Here is a 24,062-nt window from a genome sequence, read left to right on the forward strand (position 1 = left end):
CGTGCTTTTTCTTTCCGCTTGCTGTTTTTTTTTTAACACCGAAATTCAAACTCATTTATGCCACATTGTTCATTCTTTAAGCACACATATGTCTGTTGTGTGTGATACGTCTGAGTTCTCCTAGATGCAGCACTGCACTTTTGCCCGGTGTGTGACTAATTATTTTTTATTTTTTCTATATCATATAATAAACAAGTTTCTTCTTTTAACATTAGCAAACTATGAAATAACTTTAATGATAAATATAATAAATAATATTAAAAATATTTAAATATGGCCATCTTTAAGCATGACTGTTGAAATTAAATAGTAATACTTTACAATAAGTCCATTTGTAGCATTAATGAAAACTGTACAAGTATTCCTCCTTGTTAGAGTGTGTTCATTTCAACATTCACTATTAGCTACTAATAAGTTACCTTTTAAAAATTTTAAGTTTCTTCTTTTAACATTAGCAAACTATGAAATAACTTTAATGATAAATATAATAAATAATATTAATATTTTTTATTCATTTTCAAGGTATGGTTCAGTGCTGTTACTATTTAAAAAAATAGTAAAGCACTATTTTTATTTTCTTTCAGTGTCCATTTTAAAACTATCGGTTAATTAATCGGTATCGGCCAGTGTGTAGTAGAAGTGCAACAAGCAGTAAGTACAGAATATACAAGGTCTACAATATGTTACAAATGTACAATAAATAAACAAATAAGGCAGTATTGTGGACATAATTTACAGATTTTAAATACTATCAGCATGATATACAGATATACAGATGGATTATGTATAAGTGTATGTACACTATAAGAAGAAACTATGAACATATGAACATCATTTACACTAATGCAATGGACAGTAAAACTGCATAGAAAATATTTCAGTGTGCAAATGGATTACTCAGTATTCTGGATGAACAGACAGTAGTGCAAGTAATAACAAGTTTAATGTTTTTTGCTTGTTTGTAAATCAGATGTCGTGATGAGGAGGTGTGTGTGTGTGTGGTGTGGGGGGTGTCAGAGGGCAGAGTTCAGTAAGGAAACAGCTGTAGGGAAAAAGCTGTTCCTGAATCTGCTGGTCCTTGTCCGGAGGCTCCTGAAGCGCCTCCCGGAGGGCAGGAGGATAAACAGTCTATGGTCAGGGTGAGAGGAGTCCTTAAGTATGCTGCAAGCTTGACGTAAACAGCGTTTTCTCTGGATGTCCTCAATAGCAGGAGGTGGTGTCCTGTGATGCGTTAGGTGGTTTTCACCACCCTCTGCAGTGCCTTGCAGTCAGCAACTGAGCAGTTCCCATACCAGACTGTGATACAACTGGTCAGGACACTAGTAACACTAGTAAAAGTTCACCAGGATGGCTGAAGACAGCTGGTTCTTCTTCAGTATCCTGAGGAAGAAGAGACGCTGGTGAGCCTTCTTGACCAGGCTAGAGGTGTTTGTGGTCCAGGACAGGCCCTTTGAGATGGTGGTTCCCAGGAACTTGAAGCTGGAGACACGTTTAACAACCATCCCGTTAATGTGGATGGGGTCATGCGGGCTTCCTTTCTTCTTCCTGAAGTCCACAATGAGCTCCTTTGTCTTGCTGGTGTTAAGGAGCAGGTTGTTGTCAGCACACCGTGTGGCCAGGTGCTGTAACTCCTCCTTGTAGGCAGTCTCATCGTTGTCTCTGATGAGGCCAATCACTGTGGTGTCATCTGCAACCTTATTGATGGAGTTTGATCAATGCACAGGCTTGCAGTCGTAGGTGTAGTGGGGCTCAGCACACACCCCTGTGGTACGCCGGTGTTGAGTGTGATGGTGGTGGAGCAGGTGTGGTCTGACCTAACATGCTGAGGTCTGTTGGTCAGAAAGTCCATAATCCAGTTGCAGAGGGAGGTGTTAATGTCCAGGTCTCCAAGTTTTGGGTCAGCTTGGAGAGAATGACAGTGTTAAATGCTGAGCTGAAGTCAACAAACAACATCTGTACATTTGTGTTGTTATTGTCCAAGTGTGTGAGTACAGAGTGCAGCACTGTGCATACTGCATCCTCTGTGCTTCTAATTCTACGGTAAGCAAATTGGTGTGGGTCCAGTGTGGGTGAGAGGCAGTCTTTGAGGTATTCTAGAACCAGTCGCTCGAAGCACTTCATGACAATAGGTGTGACTGCTACGGGGCGGTAGTCATTCAGGCACATTGGGGAGGAGTGTTTCGGCACTGGCACAATGGATGTGGACTTAAAGCATGTTGGCACAGTTGCTTGGGTGAGGGACAGGTTGAAAATGTCTGCGAAGACCCCTGCAAGCTGCTCTGCACATGCCCTAAGCACATGACCAGGACTGCCATCCGGGCCAGCAGCCTTACATGCGTTGATCCAGCTCAATGCAGTGTGGACATCTGTGGAGGTGAGTTTGAGGGTTTGGTGGTCTGCTGAGTGTGTGATTTTGGTGGCCGTCTCCTTGCTGTCGCTGTTGAAGCGAGCATAAAAGTCATTTAGCTCGTTAAGGAAGGAGATCTGTGAGCGTTGGAGTACAGTTGTTTGACTTGTAGTCACTGAGGACCTGGATGCTCTGGCACATGCGTCGGGGGTCAGAGTTGGAAAAGTGTTCCTCTACCTTCAGCATGTAGCAGTACTTGGCCTTTTTGTTGCCCCTCTTCAGGTTAGCCCTGGATTTGCTGTAGGCCTGTGCGTCTTCTGACCTGAAGGCAGTGTTGCGGGCTTTCAGCAGGAGTCGCACCTCCTTGTTCATCCATGACTTCTGATTAGGGTATGTTGTTATCTGTTTCTCTGCTGTAACACTGTCAATGGTGGTGTTGATGTAATCCAGTACAGAGGAGGTATAGATACCAATGTCCGTGTGAGAGCCACAGGCAGCCTGAGAAGCAAACATACTCCAGTCCGTGTATTGAAATCTGTCCTGAAGTAAAGCATCTGCTCCAGTTGGCCACACTTTAATGGTCCTCACTGATGGCTTCACACAGTTGATGAGGGGTGAATACTTAGGGTTGAGAAACATAGAAAGGTGATCAGACTTTCCGAGGTGGGGGAGGCGGGGGGATCGCAATGTAAGCTCCATCAATGTTTGTGTAAACATGATCCAAAGTTTTGTCTCCTCTGGTGTGATAGGAATTTGGGGAGCACTGTCTTTAATTTGGAGTGATTAAAATCTGTGTCCGGCTAGCTCAATAACATTATTGGGTATGTCGCTGTGTAGCCATGTTTCTGTGAAAATAATGACATTGCAATCCAAAAGTCTTTTACTGTGGGTGATGTGAAGTCGTAAATCATCCATTTTGTTCACCAGTGACCCCACATTAGCGAGGAAAATGCTGGGTAAAGAGAGCCGGAGTGGTGTTAGCTTTAGCTTAGCTCTTAGACCTCCGTGCTTCCCCCGCCTTTGTTTACGATCTCGACACCGCCTGCGAGCACTTCGGCCTGGCTGGGTAGAGTGTGTAGCCTCGGGCGTTCTGGAGATCTCAGGGATGAGTCGAAGATTGGTGATAAAACTGTGGAAAAGTCCTCACCAATATCCAAAAGCTCCTGTTGGGTGTAGGATGTAAAAGCAAAGCTGTTCAGTACGAACAGACCCGAGATGAGCTGAAAAATTATTGCAAAATTGCACAAACTGGGGAGACGCCGAACCTTGCGATGTGTACTCGAGGCCATCTTGGTCTAGTATTACAATGATTCCCTAAAAACGTATCGAAAAACATAAAATTAAAACTTCATTATCTGCATCAGAGGCCTCCTACAACAACATCTGACTGGTGAAATTATTTTTTTTCTATATTTGGGTCTTACAGGGTTAAGCTAGCACTCAAAGAACAGCAACGTACTCTGGATTCGGTCGTAGCTTTGACAGTAAAAGAAACAATAGACTCAGTACTGAGCCCATCACTATGTGACCTGCGTATGGACATAACAAGTGACTAATGATTCTGTTAAAGAGTTAGGAACAGAATTTGAGAAGTTAGCTAGCGCAGCAAAACTGACACGTGACCCCAGTGGATTCCAGTGGAACCCAGTGGGGTTACCGGAGGGCGCCGACGCAGCTGGCTTCCTCAGAGCTAATCTGTCCAAGTGGATGCCTTCATTGAAAGACCGCAACATCGAGATTGACCGAGCGTGTATGATGGAAGAAGAGGCAACTTTGATCGGCTGTGTACTCTCATCTTCCGTGTACTGAGATGGCATGCCAGGTCAGAAAGCCTATCCGGTGAAACTCATGCAGGACAATGTCAGTCAAATCACAACTGACAAGAGAAAGAGTTTCAATCCCATCCTGAAGAAGATGATGGATCTGGGTCTGCAGCCTTTCCTCATCTATCCAGCAGCAATTAAACTTTGGCACAAAGGTGAACAGCTGATGTTCAAAAAGCGGAGGATTTTGTCAATTCACTGCCAAAGAAGATATGCTGCAGCTTTATAAAGCAACGGGAAGGTGATGACTACTGTCCCCACTTCTTCAATTCAACGAGGGGATCTCAGCGACAGAGATTACAGTGATCCTACTTTCACAGGAAAGGACTATAATAAATAATAAAATGGACAGGGACACTTATATATTTACTTATATACTTTTATATATATATATATATATATATATATATATATATAACATATATATATATATTAGGGCTGTCAGTTTAACACATTAACTTATTTAGTTATGAAAAAATAGCACAAGTAAACTATTTTAACGTAGTTAATCCACTGGCCCTGGCCCCAGACCTGTACATCATCTTACATTTCAAGTCAGAGGGTCACTGCAGTCACCCGGATCCAGTATGTATCCAGCCCAGATGGTGGATCAGCACCTAGAAAGGACCTCTACAGCCCTGAAATACAGCGGAGACCAGGACTAGAGCCCCAGAGACAGATAGGGGATCTGTCTCTGGGGCTCTAGGTGCTAAAGACCTTGTCTCAGACGACCACCGGGACAAGACCACAGGGAACAGATGATTCTTCTGCACAATCTGACTTTGCTGCAGCCTGGAATTGAACTGCTGGTTTCGTCTGGCCAGAGGAGAACTGGCCCCCCAAACTGAGCCTGGGTTCTCCCAAGGTTTTTTTCTCAATTCTGTCACTGATGGATTTTTGGTTCCTTGCCGCTGTCGCCTCTGGCTTGCTTAGTTGGGGACACTTCATTTACAGCGATATCGTTGACTTGATTGCAAATTATTGTACAGATACTATTTAAACTGAACTGAGCTGAGCTGCATGATGACATCACTGAATTCAATGATGAACTGCCTTTAACTGTCATTTTGCATTATTGACACACTGCTTTCCTAATTGATGTTGTTCAGTTGCTTTGACGCAATCTTTTTTGTTTAAAGCGCTATATAAATAAAGATGACTTGACTTGACTTGACATTTCATACAGTTAACTGCTGACAAATTTGATGCAGGGCAACAGCTCCATGAATGCAGTTATGCCCTCAAATTCAAGATATTGGGGGGAAAAAATGCCCATGTGAGTTTTTGTCTCATATTTACGTGTATCATATGAATGATATTTGATATCACACAGGCAGCAAGATCAATTTCAAGCGATTGCTATTTTGTCCTGAATATCACAAGTTTAAATGTGATTTTATGCAACAGTTCAGTAAATAAGAATGTAAAATTATATTTAACCAATTAAGAATTATATATTTAACAAAGTATTATCTGTTTTCGCTCAATTTTGCCAACAAAAATATTACTTATAAAGCCTGAGCAGAACTGTTGTGTGTCTGTGAGCAACATAGCTACAAGTACTCCTCGCTGCAGACTGTAGCGCGGTGACGTCACATACCTATGTTACATATGGATTTACTGTAAATACTGGCGCTAATGCTCATGTACAGGTTCTTTCACTTCCGGATGTTCAAAAGGTATGGTGGATTTGAGATTCGGTGGCAGTTAAAGGTGCCATGTGTAAAAATTGAGGTAAAAATATCCAAAAAATGACCTACACCCATCAAAAGAATGAGAAGAAAAAAGGGCGATGATGTCATTAAAAAAATGTCAAGTTATAGTGCTGCAGAGATATCAACCTTAATTAGCATTAGCATTACTAGCCACGGCCCGACAGGTGTCGTAATACCAGTTTCGGCCATGGGAGGCGGTATGCGGGCAACATAACCACCAGCCAACCTGCAATACACGAATAACTCGCACGGCTTGTGGGCGTACTTGAACCTGATGTCAATCGTGTGGAAAGTACAGCCCACTACTTCATTTCAGTTCAGGGAAGAGAGTGGAAGGATGGCTGAAGCCCTTGGCAAGAAACACCTACCACCACCACCCGCAACAGGGAAACAACCGCGCTCGGGATCACAAATCAAATCCGATAAGAAAAGGAGCCGAACCAGAGTAAACATCGGCACTGCTTTCCATCGCTGGAGACAACTGATGGACTTGAAAGAAATGAGGTTCGACTCCGAACTTGCAACATTTCTTTTGGATTGGTAAGTAAGATCATGTTAGTATTTCGCTAGTAGTTTGTTTTATATGTTTGCGTATTTTTTTCGGGAAGTTATAACATAGAAATGTATCGGCCGCGCGCGCACAAACTCGCTAATGTTAGCGATGGCTAACCGTAGCTGCGTTTGATAATTAGCTAGCTATAACTTACCCACAGATCCGATCCGGTTTTCACCTGTTATCTACCAAAGCCCCTCTCTACCAAGCTGATGCTAAAATGTAACATTACCTAAGAAGCTTAAAATGTCTTCGATGATAATGAACCCGAGAGAGAGAGAGAGAGAGCGGGCCCCGGCCGCGCGCGCACTCACTCACTATATTCAGAGCGGTCAAGTTTTTGCTAATGAAAATCAAACTTGATATATGCTGCTAAATTAGCATCAGGCGGGCAGCATACGTAACACTCTAAATAGATGTTGTCCATATTTTCACTTGTATATGTGCAGCTATGAATACTTTATCATTTTTAACTAAACTACAACAAGAAATAATAAAAAAAAATCACCTAATGCTGTAAACATACAGAGAGTCCTATCAGCCCTATTGACCTCTTAACATTGATAAAAAAAAAACACTGATTGATCGATATTATGTATGAGAAATACATTTTGGTCATTTGTAGCCTACTGTATCTTTCAACGGTGTTCGTGTTTTTTTTACTATAGTAGAGATGATCTGTTCACGTGCACTAGGGATCTGCCGTGTAACATTTACAAGTGCCAAAACGGTATTGTTTGAATTGCGTCATAAAATTGACAGAATCTGATATTTTTTTTATATCATAACTAACCTGCTCTGTCTAGTCTGTTGGTCTCCGTGTCCTCTTTGTTTCGTGGGTTTTCTGTGCGTGAGAAAATTGATGTGTGGCGTGAAAGCGTGTGAAAAGAGTCAATTGCGTGTGTCTCATGGTGAATGCTTGAGAGTTGGCAGCTCTGGTTACGTTGGTTGGCGCTAGCTTGGTCAACATCAGCTGTCTGATGTTGACCAATGATGTTGACAGAATGCTGTCTGTCAAAATTAATTTAATTCAAATAATGTGTATATACAACTCAAAATGTAATGTGAAGGGGTGTAGCTTGAAGATGTTTCAAAATCACTTGACATCACCCAACGTTCCTCTGGAGGCAAAACGTCCACTTAGGCTTCGGCTATGGCTCTAGGGTTGTTGTGAAGGTAGGGGCGGAGCATAGAGACTATGCCGTTTCTCGTTTGTTACTCTAGAGTAGACCAATTCACTTTATTGAGGCATACTGCCCCCATCTGGTATGGAATGTGGAGTATGACTTGATTTTTTTTGCCAGACATGACACATGGCACCTTTAAGTCAAAGAAAATTCACTTACTTTTTTTTTTTTTTTAAATGTGCGTTTGTGTAAACGCCTTTTAATTGTAAGGATGCTTTGGTCATAATCATAGGGAGTGTCATTGCAAATGTGTGCGATTTCAAACATTTATGCCATGTTTTATGATATAGTATTCGTGGTGACAGGGATTCTGCTGGTCTTTAAAGGGTTTTTAAAAGTCTTATTTTGCCAAAAAAGAGCCTTTAAAGATGTCTTAAAATAGAGCAGAAAGACTTATATTAATAAAGTAATACCATTGATGGTTGCATGCATTTAAAAAAAAAAAAAAAAAGTTTCTCATATTTGTAATCTTTTTCATTAACTAACATTATCAAAGATTAATAGATACTGTAACCAACGTATGGTTCATTGTTAGTTCATGTTAATTAATACATTAACTAGTGTTTACCAATAACACCTTATTGTAAAGTGTTACCTCTTAAATTGACCTTCATGTGACTTCATATGACTTTTTAGGGACATTTTCAGTGAGACGAAATTCAGAGAGGAGGCCCACTTCATGTGGCTAGATAGTTCTTTAACTCCTTAACATGTGAGAACTGTAAAGAGTATTTGAGTGTCTGTCTCTTTTCATCTTTCTGTCTGTCTCTTCTCAACTATCTGTTTTTTTCTTCTCTCTGATAGACTGTATTGCCCTCAACTGTAAAATTTTCAAATTGAAAAAACTTCAAACTTTGAGGCTATGCTTTCTCAAGCCAAGCCAACCTTAGTTTTGACTTGACAAACTTTCTTAATTTAGTTGATGTTAATGCTGGTTTTAAATTAAATCTCTTAGGTACTTTACAGACAAAGCAAATAACACTTGAAGAGTTTGGTACCAAAACGCGATAAATGCCATTAAAAAAAAAAAAATGAGTTTCCGCCAAAATCAGTATTGTTTCTGGTCGGTATTGAAAAGTCAATTTTTAATTATACGCAAAATGTGATATTCGCTGAGTTTTCATGTTTTCCCCCTTTTTTTCCAAACCGTGGCAAGCGCCAGTCTCCCTTTTTAGCAGAATGCGATATATCCGCTCAACCAATCACAGCGCACCATTCCACGCACTGTAAACAGTAACAACCAATCACAGTGCACCATTCCACGCACTGTAAACAGTAAGCAACCAATCACAGCGCACCATTCCATGCACCTTGGACAGTAATGGCAGCACTTTGAATACACTCCTCATCTTAGTTTTACTCCTCTATTTTGTACTTTGTGATCAACAAACAAGGGCTGCACGATAAATCGCATGTGATTGTTATCCGCATCTCGTCAGTCAAGCCAGTTCTGTGATTAATAGTACTGGTAAATCTCCATCACATGCTTTTAGATGGAGCGACATTTAATACACAGAGCCGCAGATTACTGACAAGCTGCGCTATGTCACATTCATCAGATGAATCGCATTCGTTTATGACCGTGATATTGCGTAGCTTGTCAGTGTTAGTGTTTTTATTAAAACATTTTTGTTTTTGCTAATACAGCATATAGCACTAGTCAACTTGTAACAGAGCTAGTAAGCTGTTACCTTATTTTCATTTAAAGTGGTAATTTTACTCCCAGTCATGAGGGGGCGTGATGGAGTCATTATCAGGGAAGTTTCTCTAGATCAGAGAATAAGAGGAGCGGGAAGTTTGAGGAAGGACACTTGTGAGCTGGGAGTGTTTGCTCTCCCCATGCTTACTCAAACCCTTACTGAGGAACATTGGTGTTCTACATCTCAATAGGGTTTGTGTATCCACTTAATTTTGAGGGCATCTCAACTCAACCGGTAAATGTTTCTGATTTACTATTTACTTCAACCTTGGAATTTCTTCTGAATTGCTCTCTACTCTACACTGGATTATCACTGTGGATGATCTTGGACTTTATCCTTTTAACATCCTAAACATCTACAATACTGTGATGAACCAAGGACATTTGTGGTTATTCAGAACTTTAATGTTAAAGGACATTTAAAAGGTTTTGCCTCTAAATAGGGACAGACCGACAGCGCTGTTGCACAAAATATGGTTTAGACATGTATGGTATTTGATGCTGTAATTGTGTGCTCCTAAAGGAAATATAGTATGCTATTCAACGGTGATTGATCCCCCTTCATTTTCTTTATGTGACGTGTTGTTGGTGACTGTTACAAACTAAATGAATGTAACATGGCAAAGATGAATGCTTTTGGAAGTTGAATGTAAGGGAAATGTCATTTTGGAATGTCTGTGGTCTAATGTGATATTGTTAATGTTCTTGCTCATGAGGAATTTTTATTTTATTGCTGTAATTAATTTATAGCATTAACAATATGACCCGTTGAGTTCGGAAGCGATGACTGATGGATATATTTTTAGTCCAGTGCCTGTATATAAGTACTGATTATGATATAATATAATTAGTACTGACCAGGTTCAGAGGTTTCATATGTGGATCAACTTACTATGTGTATTTTCATCAGTTTCAATATGAAACAAACAAAAAAAATCTCATATTGATTCAGTGGATTTATTGCATTTTGAGGAGAAAAAGTAATATGGCTTTATTGCATTTTGGGGAAAAAATTATACAATTTTGTAATAAATCTTTGAAAATCAAACCTGGATTTTAATTTTTAATGTTATTATAACCTAAAGATGCTATGTGAAAGTTTTAAACATAAAATAGTGGTTTAAATCGTGCCACTTTCTTGGTAAAGAAAACACATTTATACTCAAATTAATCAAAATGGATTTATGGATTTAAACTCTTCACTTTTTCTAACACCATCCTATAATATATTTAAAAATACATTTAAAATCTTTTCCTTGTATGGCTCCTTTGCCTTTCTTCAAAATGATTTAATATTGCTTTCATATTGTTTGTTCTTTTATGTAAATTAGGTGACATGAACTGAAAGTGCATTTTCTGCACAATACAACCAGGAGTTCCAGGTGCCATGTTCACTGACCCGATGCCTACGGTGCAGTGAGATATTTAAAGACTGCCCACCTGGGTATGAGGGGAATGGCAGGAGGGGAGTCCTGTGTGGGTTTTATTCATTCAAAGAATTAGAGGGCTACACTCGGTTGATTGTTTTATCAGTGATGGAGGTGAATTTCAGAATAAGTAGATTATTTTTTTTTTCTTGTGTCATGTTTATAGTCTATAGTCTTAATCTATATTTGTATATACAATTATATTTTCTGTTTTGTTCTTTGAAATAAAAAAATTAAAAAGATCAAAAAAAGTTATCAGTTTGGTTTTTTAGAGGCACCATGCATGAAATTGGATGCAGACACTGAAAATATACTGTATGTAGTCAGTTGAACTTAAAACTACTTTATTAGCTTAAATATTTCACATGCAGAATTGCCAAAGCAAAGGAAAAATGTCCAAAATTATACTTAACAAATAAATAAACAAGAACCATGACAGTGGAAAGATTAAAATAAGAAAGGCAATTGCACTAATTGTAAATAGCTATAGATTCTATTTACACTGTCAAAATAGCAGGATTTTCTGCTGTTTATACTACTTATTGCAAATTATCTGCACCTCAGTACTGTAGTACTTTATAAAACAGTATGCAGTAATAACTTATTGAGTGTAAATTATAATTTTAATTCAAATGATTAAATGGATGCAACTTTATTGGGACAATAAAGCCCTCCCTCGAAACTTTTTGATGATTTCCTTCATTTTTATATAAAAAAATAAATAAATAAATGCTTTTCTAATGTGATAATGTAAAAATTTCGCCAAAAGGTGGATTCGAACCCAGGTCGATCGCGTCAAATTGTGAACAACACACATTTTACCATCTGCACCACTAGAGCTGACGACTGCTATTTATCTTTTGTAATGTTGACTATTCCAATAAGAAATATATAAGGTGCCATTAAAGTGTAATATTTCAATATACAAAGTGAAGTAAAGTGCAACAGAATGTTAATAAGTTGTAAATAGAATACTACACAGATATTACAGAATAAACTCTGTATTTCCGTATAATTTTGCCTCAGCTGAAACATGGTTAAAATCATGGATATGTGATGTATTACATTTAAGTGTTCTTTAATACTTTTACATTTTATTGGAGTATTCTGTTAAGTATGCACATGAATTTTAATGACATGTTGTCACGCATGGCGCGAAAACACCTAACGTCATCACGCAATGCAAATTACACACGCCTGCGCTGTCACCACGTTAATGCACATGCGTGTTATAGACATAGCATATGTCACTTTGCGCATGCACGGTAAACACGTACATGACGTAGGTATGCGATGTCAACGCGGTACAATCTATGCCACAGCCATATCACCCTGCAGCCCAAGACTGGTCACCCACTGAAGCTAAGCAGGGTTGAGCTGGTCAGTACCTGGATGGGACACTCCTGGGAAACCTAGGTTGCTTCTGGAAGAGGTGTTAGCGAGGCCAGCAGATTGTATTAGCAAAAAAAACTGATATGTTTCCCAAATTATCTTCTTTTATGTTCCATAGCTCAGTGGTTCACAATCCCAGTCCTGTATATTTTGCATGTCTCTCTTAGTTAACACACCTGATTCAGATAATCATGAGCTCTGTGCATGAACTGTGTTCCCACTGACATGGTCCCTAGAGTGTTCATTGCTCCCTGAGCATGGGAGATCTGTTGATGTTTACCTCACACACAGATGAAACTTACTTGAGAAGTGTGAAGTGTGACATAATATACCTCTGTAAATAAATACTATTTAAATTTACGTCTCACACACTTTAATGCCCTTTGAATGGAACATACACGCTTGCTTCGAACTGGAATCATGGCAGAATATCCTGTGATGTCCACTTCGCAGGGCACTTTTGGTCAAATAGATCAAATGTCTAAAGCAATAAGAGAAACATAAAATATGCAGAGTGGGGGCCGTGAGGACTGGAGTTGAAAACCGCTGCAATAGTTTATGAAAGTGACAGTGACAGTGAAAGTGACGTGACATACAGCCAAGTATGGTGACCCATACTCAGAATTCATGCTCTGCATTTAACCCATCCAAAGTGCACACACACACACACCGTGAACACACACCCAGAGCAGGGGGTATCATTTATGCTTGCTCAAGGGCACCTCAGTCGTGCCCCAAGACTCGAACCCACAACCTTAGGATTAGGAGTCAAACTCTCTAACCATTAGGCCACAACTTCCCCACTCTTTCAAAGGCCATTCACTCTTTCACTCTTTAGGCCAGTGTAGCCTAAAAGTCTGTGTAATATATTTTTAGTATTAGAAAAAACAATTGTCAGGCCGTTGACACCCCGTGCAGGCCTTTGTTGTAATGCGTAATGTACATTAGCTCTATTGTTTATAATACATTATGTATTTTAACAGTTTTGTCCAATAAAACCATAAGATTTCTTGCTTTTGATACTTTATTTGAACATAGACATCACCAGACTCTTGGTCTTATGCTTTGAAATGCTTTTCTCCAGCCTTTAATGCAGCCAATTCCAACTGTTGCTTGTTTTGGGGAGTTTCTGTCTTTAGTCTCCTCTTCAGCTGGTGAAATTAATGTTCAATCAGATTTAAATCTGGAGATTGATTTGGGCAATCCTAGACTTTACATTTCTTTGCCCTGATAAAGCCCTTGACTGAACTGGCAGGGTGTTTTGGGTCATTGTCCTGATCCAATATATATATAACTGATAAGACACATTTCATGCTTTTAATATCTGAAGAATTAATGCAACAGGACACAGCTGAACACTTATAAAGACCTGTGAGGCAACGGTTCCAATACTAATGCTCACATCAGACAGGGAGATGAAACTCTAACTGGTAAAACATCTTTGTGTTGAATCACCCAATAATAAAATGTGACATTCTGTAATTTTGTCTCATATTAACCCAACAATCATAATTACATATACACAAACACAACAACAAACAAATTTCCCTATACTTATACAATACTAAATTAGATCAAACTATATATATTTAGATTAGATTAGATTAGATTCAACTTTATTGTCACTGCACATGTAAGGTACAAGGCAATGAAATGCAGTTAGCATCTAACCAGAAGTGCAGTAAGTACAGAATATACAGTGTCTACAATATGTTACAAATGTACAATAAATATACAAATAAGGCAGTATTATGGACATAATTTACAGATTTTAAATACTATCAGCATGATATACAGATAGGTGTACTATGAACATACTATACAGATGGATTATCTGTAAGTGTATGTACACTATAAGCATAAACTATAAACATATGAACATTTACACTATTGCAATGGAGAGTAAAGTGCAAATATTTCAGTGTGCAAATGGATTACTCAGTATTCTGGATGAACAGACAGTAGTGCAAGTAATAACAAGTTTACTGTTTTTTGCTTGTTTGTAAATCAGATGTCGTGATGAGGAGGTGTGTGTGTGTATGGTGTGGGGGTGTCAGAGGGCAGAGTTCAGTAAGGAGACAGCTGTAGGGAAAAAGCTGTTCCTGGATCTGCTGGTCCTTGTCCGGAGGCTCCTGAAGCGCCTCCCGGAGGGCAGGAGGTTAAACAGTCTATGGTCAGGGTGAGATGAGTCCTTAAGTATGCTGCAAGCTTGACGTAGACAGCATTTTCTCTGGATGTCCTCAATAGCAGGAGGTGGTGTCCCTGTGATGCGTTGGGCAGTTTTCACCACCCTCTGCAGTGCTTTGCGGTCAGCCACAGAGCAGTTCCCATACCAGACTGTGATACAACTGGTCAGGATGCTCTCGATCGCACACCGGTAAAAGTTTACCACTATGGCTGAAGACAGCTGGTTCTTCTTCAGTGTTCTGAGGAAGAAGAGGCGTTGGTGAGCCTTCTTGACCAGGCTGGAGGTGTTTGTAGTCCAGGACAGGTCCTCCGAGATGGTGGTTCCCAGGAACCTGAAGTTGGAGACATGTTCAACAGCCATCCCGTTAATGTGGATAGGGTCGTGCGTGTTTCCTTTCTTCTTTCTGAAGTCCACAATGAGCTCCTTTGTCTTGCTGGTGTTAAGGAGCAGGTTGTTGTCAGTGCACCATGTGGCCAGGTGCTGTACCTCTTCCCTGTAGGCAGTCTCATCGTTGTCTCTGATGAACACAGGCTTGCAGTCGTGGGTGTATATTTTTTTATATATATTAAAAAGTAAAAAAACTTAAATGATTCCATTGCATAAGTATACATACCCTTATCTGGGACAGTTGAAGTTTAGCTCAGGAGCATTCATATTGCTTGTAGATGTTACTACACTTCGAGTGAAGTTAACCTGTGGCAAATTCAATTGAATGGGTATAATTTTGAAAGGCACACACATCTTAACCCTCTGGAGTCGACTTAACACGGATACGCTTTTTGTGGCATATTCTCCTGATAACCCCGAAAATAACTTAAATTACACTTTCAGTTTTGATCGTACAGATGAGAGCAATACATCAGTCGAATCTGTAAAGGGTCTACTTTTATTTGTATCCACACATAATAACAACAAAACTTTGTGCATTTACAAAATAAAGAAAAAAAAACAGAGTGCGCTGTCTGCAGCCTTGGTCTGCGCTGATCTTCATTTAGAAACTCATCATTAAAATGAACTGTAACTCAGCAAATACTCAACACAGAGACATGAGAGAGATATCTATAGAAAGCTTGACATGTCTACTTTTAAACTGAGCAAGTGCTACCAAAAACAAATATTCTGTGATAAAATAATCCATATGAAAACAACGTGATGTCCGTCTTTCACGTCTCCCTTTATTATATCTAATGCCACCACGCCCCCGCGCTGAACGTGGTATTGACATTACAATCGTCTACGTGAAGCTTGCGGTGGGTAACCGCCCTCATCAGAGCAAATAAAGCTGCGAGACTGAACTTCACGTTTTTTTAAATGTTACTGTTCGCTTCGCACTGAGAGGAATAAGACATAATTCACCTCAATAAGACCGCTGAGAGGGATAAGATTTGGATTACCTCAGAAAGAAGAACGAAGCGGCTTGACCCAGTAGAGATAAACATGAGTAAGTCTTTTTTATTATTAATCTACTTGTATTAGTTTTCATATAACTTGTACACATTTTACTAGTTAGACTTTTTCCAAAATATAATTCTTGACTAAATGTATAATCAAGTGAAACATTATGAAGTGTCATTTACATCATCTCAATGTTTCACGATGCCAGGATGTTTTTTTTTTTTTTTTTTTTAATGTTCTAACGTAGACAGCAATAAGATATAAAAGTAATATGAGGAACTTATTTAGCACACAAGTGATTATAAATACAATAATCATGTTACAAACTATGCTGTTCTTTCAATTAAAAAAAAAAAATAATAATAATAATAATAATAATAAATGTTTTTTTTTTTTTTTGAGTAGCAAATCAGAATATTAGAATGATTTCTGAAGGATTGTGTGACTGGAGTAATGATGCTAAAAATTCAGCTTTGAAAGTCAGCTTTGATTGTTCCTAATAAACTGTTTAACTGCACTCACAAGTGAATCTCAAGTTATTTTGTGGGATAATTAAATATATTCTAAATAAACTACAAACATAAAAATATATACATTTATTTTGTCCTCACATTCTTTCTTGTAACTCTTCCCTCTCAGTCACACACCTGACTGAAAGACTCATTATGCAGCTCATTATGTGGGTCTTTGTCTTCTCAGGTGTGAATCACACAAATATTCATGATAGTTGACGCCTACACGCATATGCCCTTTTGAAACAAAAAGTTAAATTAATTTAAATTAATCTATTTCACTAATCACACATAACACCATTTTGAAGCAAAAATTCTAGGCTACAAGGTCCATGTCTTGTGAACAAATGTTCTCTAGGTGTTTTATGACCTTATTTCAGTGATTTTAAAATTTTAGTTTTTCACTAATCACACATAAACGTTGTTTTCTCAAAAACACAATCATGTACATACATGCTATTTACATATTATTGTAGCCCAGTTTTTACTGATTGCAGTGTTATTAGACTTTAGCCATGTACATGTTTATAAGCAACTGAAAAAAGCACAAAAGTCAGAGGATTTCAAAACTTCTCCAGGCCCCCAAACCCCTTAGACCCCAGAGGGTTAATAAAAGGTCTAACAGCTGATAATGCATATCAGCACAAAAACCAAGCCCTGAGATCAAAAGAACTGCGTTTAGAGCTCAGAGACAGGTTTGTGTCAAGCCACACATCTAGGACAGAGTTCAGAAATAATTCTGCTTCATTGAAGGATCACAGAAGCATGTAGCCTCCATTATCCGTAATGGAAGAAGTTTGAAACAACTAGGACTCTTCATAGAGCTGGCCTCCTGGACAAACTGACCAACTGAGGGAAAAGGGCTTTGGTTAGTATGGTGACCAAGAAGCTGATGGTCACTCTAGTTGAGCTCCATGATCATATGTGGAGAACATCACTGCAACACTCCACTGATCTGGTCCTTATGACGATGTGGTCAAACTCAATCCTCTCCTCAGTGAAGACACATGAAAACATGCTTGGAATTTACAAAACAGCACCTAAAGGACCTTCAGACTGAGAGAAATAAGATTCTCTGGGCTGATGAACCTCAATTCTAAGCATCATGTTTGAAGGAAACCAGCTCTGCTCATCACCTGCAGAGCAGCATCCCAAAAGTAAAGTGTGCTGGAGCCTCATGCTGTGGGCTGTTTTCAGCAGCAGGGACTGAGAGACTCATCAGAGTAGAATAAAAAAGCTAGAGATAGCCTTAATGAAAACCCAGTCCAGAACATTCAGAAGCTCAGATTGGGCAGAAGGTTCATCTTCCAACAGGACAGTGACCCTAAACACACAGCAAGAGTGGCTTATAGACAACTCTGTGAATGTCCTTGAGTGTTCCAGACACAGCCTGAGCTTGAACCTAATCAAACATTTCTGGAGAAACCTGAAAGGATGGCAGATAATTTCCAAATGCTGATGAGCAAAGCTTGTCGAAGAGATGAGGAGAAGGATGGCAGATAATTTCCAAATGCTGATGAGCAAAGCTTGTTGAGTCATACCCAAAAATACTTGAGGCTGTAAAGGTGCTTCAGCTATATATTTAGATAAGGGTATGAATTCTTATGCAATGTACTTAGTTCAGTTTTTATTTTAAGAAATTTACGAATATGGTGTATGGAGTGTAGATAAATCAGTTTAAAAAAAAACTTAAAACATATTAACATAAACAAAAAACATAAAAAAAAAAAATGAAGGGGTATTAATACTTTTGCAAGGCACTGTATGTAAGGAATAACTGATGACAATATCATGTTACAAAATGTTTTCATTCATGAATTAGAAAAATTTAAGTTAGGATTGTGCACTTTCAAGTCATTGTTCAAAAATGTGAGAAACAGTTAAGGGGTTAAATAGCCAGTAGCGTTTGTTTACACCACAGCTCCAGAGCCTGAAGCTCCGTAAAGCCGCATCTGACAGTCTCATCCATTAGGGCTGCCACTAACGATTAATCTATCGACTATTTTATCGATTAATCTAAACGATTTCCCACAAAAATCTACAATTTTACTCAAGAATATTTTATTAAACCAAATGAAATCCAAATTTCTATGAAATCCTTTTTTTAAAGCAAAAGTAAAGTGCAACATAGAGTGCAAGAAGCAAGTGTCCATCTCACAGTCCAAATCACTGAAATCAAAGTTCAGTATCATAAGACCTATTCGCACGGGATTAGTATTATCTTGGGACCTTGAGTGATTTTGAAATTACCCTCCCCACATCTGAATTTCATGTGGTGCATTCGCACGGGATAAACAAAGCCTGGGATTTTACTCGAATTTACTGACTTATCTCCCGGATACCCGGATGTCAAGGCTTTGAGAGTCCCGTTCTATGGTCCGGTTAGATGGATTAAAAAAAATAATAATAATAATAATATAGTCTCGTGCGCTGTGTCATTTACATTTCACCAGGTTAAAATAATATCTCAAGCTTTATGCTTCATTTATTTGTAATACATTAACCTCAAAACCTTTTCAGCTTTCTCCTTCTGCAAATTGTGTGGCGTAGTGATATGACAGCATCCAAAAAACACTATAACACAGCTCCATTCTTCAAGAAAGATGGCTAAAAAGGCACACAGGAAACAAAAACATCGAAAAATGATATACGACCCGACAAATACTGGCCAAATCACAGAGATGCCGATTCACATGGGACTAATATTACCACAGGACCTCGGTGTTCGGTGAATAAATGGTAGGTCATTTGCGGGGGAATTTTTACTTTACAAATTACAGACATGGCTGATTCGCACGGGATTAAAATCACAGACAACCTCCGCAATTATCACAAATGACTGGAGGTCACCAGGTCATACTAATCCTGTGCGAACAGGGATATAGTGTAAGAATGACAACATATCCACGTGTTCTGGTCTACTAATAATAACAACATTATAATTAAAAAAAACACTTTTTAACCCCATAACTGTCACCGTCCCACCTGTGGGACGCTTGGCGCTCTTTTTTTTGTTGTCCTTTTTCTCTATAAAATCTTTTAGCAATCATCATAAATTATATATCATTTGAAAGCTTAGAAGCCCAAGATTCATCCTGTGAAAACCATTTTGAAATCGGACATTGCGTTACCATGGAAATGGTACTTTAAAATCTTATGACGGTCTCCTCCCCCTTAGTGGGCGGAGTCAAGTGTCATATTACAAAATGCATTACGGTCTTTTAGAATCAAAACTTTTTATAATCTTGCCAACAAACATATCATCGGAAAGGTCTGAGTCTCAGGATTCCATATTTGGTGGTTATTTTGAGTATTGAAGTAAAATTGACAGAGAAATCTAGGGAAAAATTAATTAAACAAAATTCAGAGGAGTTTTGATGGCCTACCAGTGGCTGTTTGTGGTATGACGCCCTAAATAAAATCTCACAGGAACCTCAATTTTTTTCCTATCAACTTCAAATTTGGAACATAACTTATTTAGACACAAGGCTTTAATTTTATACCAATTTTAGAGTAAAACCTGTTATGTAAAATATTTATAATAAATAAAATAAACTAAAATTAATATAGCGTATTTTATTTACAGTACATTTAAACTTCTATAACTTTTTGATACTTTAATTTTTTGAAAAAAATCCACTTTTGCCAAAATCTGCTAATTTTCTTCTTTAAAAAGAGACCAACCTTACGTCTATATTCCAAAGTGTTCATAAAATACAACAATTCAAAATTTAATAATCAAATATAAATCAATTTGAATTTATTAATCACATAAAAATTATTTACAAAATGAATATTTCACACAAAAACCATGTAATAATCTACATAAACAAAATTCATTACTGTATAGCTGAACGATAATCTTCATAAACATAATTCATTTCTGTAGAGCTGAACATTTTAATAAGGATCAAATGAGTGAGTCGAGTTTTAAGATTGAAAACCAACCTGTTTGTTCCTCGGTATCTTGTTTCAGACTGAACACTTCTTCAATCCTGATGTCTTCACTCTCCTCTTTAATAAACGCCATCTTTATTAACACATGGATCTCAGATGCTCCAGCAGGAGTGTTTCTGTGTGTTTGTCCTGTTTAAGATGAAGAGAATAATGAACAGGAATAAAAATAAACCCAAACTAAATCTCTGGGTGCGTCTCAATCAGATTCCTAGTTATTGCACTGCTAAGTGAGTCAGTCAGAGAGATAATTAATGACCTGATTAACAACTTCACCGGGCGCATAAACAAAGTATCAGCTTTAAATTATGCCAAATTCAGAATAAAACTCAAACTAATTTAAACAGATTTTTATTTTGTCTGAATGTTTCTTTTTGTTTGACATCATTCGCCGGCAGGTTATTTTTAGTTTTACTTTCATAACCATGCAAACTAACTGAAATGTTGCAGATGTTTCTGAGTGATGACCAGCAGAGAGATTATTCTAAAGCTGAAATGTGTGTTTTACAGAAACAAACTGAATTTCATGTCTGAAATAAATTTTTAATAAACTGTAGAAATTAAAGCAATCAAAATGCATTATAATGATCAGGTAAATCCTTGATCCTTGAATTGTATAGCTAAAATATTAAGCCAAGGCTAAGCCTATAGTTTACTGTTTATTATTATTATTATTATTATTAAAGCCATCGAAGATAACGGACGATGGCTTCACGTTATCGTCCGGGCAGAACTATTGTTCCAGCCACCAAAGACAGATTTAAAAGTTTTTAGAATTGCGTGGAAAAACAGTATGTCCAGCTATAGACAGGCTCTAAAAACTGCCAGGGCCGAGCATATCCACAAACTCATAGAAAACAACCAAAACAATCCAAGGTTTTTATTTAGCACAGTGGCTAGATTAACAAATAACCAGACGCCACCCGATCTAAATATTCCCTCACAGTTAAATAGTAATAACTTTATGAATTTCTTCACTGATAAAATAGATAACATCAGAAATACAATAACAAATGTAGATTCTACAGCGTCTAATACTTTAGTTTTATCCATCGCACCCAAAGATAAACTGCAGTGTTTACAACTATAGGACAGGAAGGAGCTAAATAAACTTATCACTGCATCTAAACCAACAACATGTTTATTAGATCCTGTACCCACTGAATTACTGAAAGAGTTGTTACCTGTAGCAGAAGAACCCGCTTCTCAATATTATTAACTCGTCGTTATCTTTAGGTCACGTCCCAAAACCATTCAAGCTGGCGGTTATTAAGCCTCTTATTAAGAAATCCACAACTAGATCCTAGTGAACTAGCAAATTACAGACCCACTTCAAATCTTCCGTTAATGTCTAAAATTTTAGAAAAAGTTGTGTCTGCTCAATTGTGCTCCTACCTGCAAAAAAATGATCTCTATGAAGAATTTCAGTCGGGTTTCAGGCCCCATCATAGCACAGAAACTGCACTTGTTAAAATTACAAATGACTTGCTTCTTGCTTCAGACCAAGGCTGCATCTCATTGCTAGTTTTACTTGATCTTAGTGCTGCGTTTGACACCATAGATCACGACATACTCATAGATAGATTACAAAACTATACAGTTATCCAAGGGCAGGCTTTAAGATGGTTTAGATCCTACCTGTCCGATCGCTACCACTTTGTTTATCTAAATGGGGAGTCATCTCATTTATCACCAGTAAAATATGGAGTGCAACTAGACGGATGTACTGTTACTTCCTCTACAGTCAAAAATCTGGGTGTTATATTAGACAGTAACTTGTCTTTTGAAAATCATATTTCCCATGTTACAAAAACAGCATTCTTCCATCTTAGAAACATTGCCAAGCTACGAAACATGTTACCTGTTCCTGATGCAGAAAAGCTAGTTCATGCATTCATGACCTCTAGACTGGACTATTGTAATGCACTGCTAGGTGTTTGTCCTGCATCCTCAATAAACAAGCTACAGGTAGTCCAAAATGCAGCGGCTAGAGTCCTTACCAGGTCAAGAAAATATGATCATATTACCCCAATACTACAGTCTCTGCACTGGCTACCTATTAATTTCCGTATCAGTTACAAAATATTATTACTTACTTATAAGGCCCTTAATGGCTTAGCTCCTGCGTACCTAACTAGTCTTATACCACGCTACAAACCCATCACGCTCCCTAAGGTCACAAAACGCTGGACTTTTGATAGTACCTAGGATAGCAAAGTCCACTAAAGGAGGTAGAGCTTTTTCACATTTGTCTCCCAAACTCTGGAATAGCCTTCCTGATAATGTTCGGGGTTCAGACACACTTCCTCTGTTTAAATCTAGATTAAAAACACACCTCTTTGGCCAAGCATTCAAATAATGCATCTCATAATTTTGGACTGCAGTTATTATTATAGGATTTACACAAGCTCCAGTCTGGATCCAGAACACCTGAGAAGAGATGATGCAGCCCCTCAGAGGACCTCAGATAATGCTAACCCAGAGACAACATACAGAACTACCACATTTTGCTATAAGTTTGATTGCATAATTGCTGTTAATAGTGTTAATCGTCTGTTTGTTTACGTCTTTTATTGATTTTTAAAACATTTCTGCCGTATGCACATAAACTGACAGTCATCACTGATAAGCTACTACTAAATATTGTAGAAACTTAATTTTCTGTAAAGTTGCTTTGCAATGATTTGTATCGTAAAAAGAGCTACACAAATAAACTTGAATTGAATTGAATTATCCGTTCATTTAATACTTGTTATATTTAATAGATAAGGTTTTCAGGGGGATAAAATGCTATAGGTTTGTAAAAGTTGTCATTGCGTGTTTGTGTTTGTTGTATTTGTGCTTCGAATCACTGAATCGTTTTGCGACCAATCGATTGAATTGACTCGGAGTTTGATTCACTAAACGAAGAGAAATGAGTTTCTGTTACTCTTTACTCACAAAAACGACCTTCATTAATGTCAGATACTGCTCCTGGTGATCGACTGTCCTGCAAAATTCAGCATCAACCCTAATCAAACACACGCGAAGCAACTAATTATGGTCTTCAGGATCGCTTGGAAATTAAAGGCAGGTGTGTTTATTAGAGGACAGTCGATCACCACGAGCTGGATTGGACCCCTGCTGTAGCACGTTTTCTTCTGCAATAATGAAGCCCTTTTACGCTGCTTGTTAAAACTATGAAACTTCCTGATCTGGTTGCGTTGATTTAAACACTTTAAATGGTTAAAAACACAAACCTTTCTCTCTTCAAATGAATCACAACAGACACAGGAGAGCGGCGCAGTCTTATGACGTCACGTCACTACACCAAAATAAAAGTCTCGTCATCACCTGCTGTCTAAAATAAAAAAATGCACAGAAAAGTTCAGAGTTGATTCTTCTTCTTCTTCTTCTTCTTCTTCTTCTTCTTCTTCTTCTTTGACGTTTAACGGCGGTTGGCAAACCAGCTTTGATGCATATTCCGGCACGTACTGGGATGGAGTGTGAGGCATTGCATTCAGAAGAGAGAGAGAGAAAAAAAATTAACACCACCTACCCTACCTTTCTATATTTCCTTATATAGCTTTGTTGCTTTAAAAAAAAAAAAAAAAAAAAAGGTGCCTCATATCCTTTGAAAGAACTGTTAATATTCTGCAGAGTTAAAGAATTTATGCCAACAGAAATGAAATCGTTTTTTAATCTAATTCTTTCCCTTTCATATGCCATACAATTGATTATTACATGCTCTACAGTTTCTGGAAGTCCACATTTACTGCACTGACCAGAACCATGTTTCCCTATCATTTGAAGTGTTTTGTTGAAGGCAGAATGACCAATTCTCAGATGAGAAATTACTGTATCTTCTTTTCTGTTGCCATAACTAAGCCA

The 24,062-nt window shown here is 38.2% G+C and overlaps 1 protein-coding gene across 1 annotated transcript in view; it reads right to left on the minus strand.

Moving 5' to 3' along the window:
- The window catches only part of LOC122143623 (oocyte zinc finger protein XlCOF6-like), a 38,491-nt gene extending 15,077 nt beyond the window's left edge, over positions 1-23,414 (minus strand). Inside the window, exons 1-2 of the mRNA XM_042754173.1 lie at positions 23,133-23,414; positions 20,187-20,324 (exon numbers count right to left, since the gene is read on the minus strand). Coding sequence (XP_042610107.1) covers positions 20,187-20,268 — 82 coding nt within the window. The 5' untranslated portion in view covers positions 20,269-20,324; positions 23,133-23,414. The remainder of the gene's footprint in view (positions 1-20,186; positions 20,325-23,132) is intronic.
- Between the last annotated feature and the right edge of the window lie 648 nt (positions 23,415-24,062).

The sequence above is a fragment of the Cyprinus carpio genome, unplaced genomic scaffold (assembly GCF_018340385.1).
Source record: "Cyprinus carpio isolate SPL01 unplaced genomic scaffold, ASM1834038v1 S000006466, whole genome shotgun sequence".
NCBI classification, from domain to species: domain Eukaryota; kingdom Metazoa; phylum Chordata; class Actinopteri; order Cypriniformes; family Cyprinidae; genus Cyprinus; species Cyprinus carpio.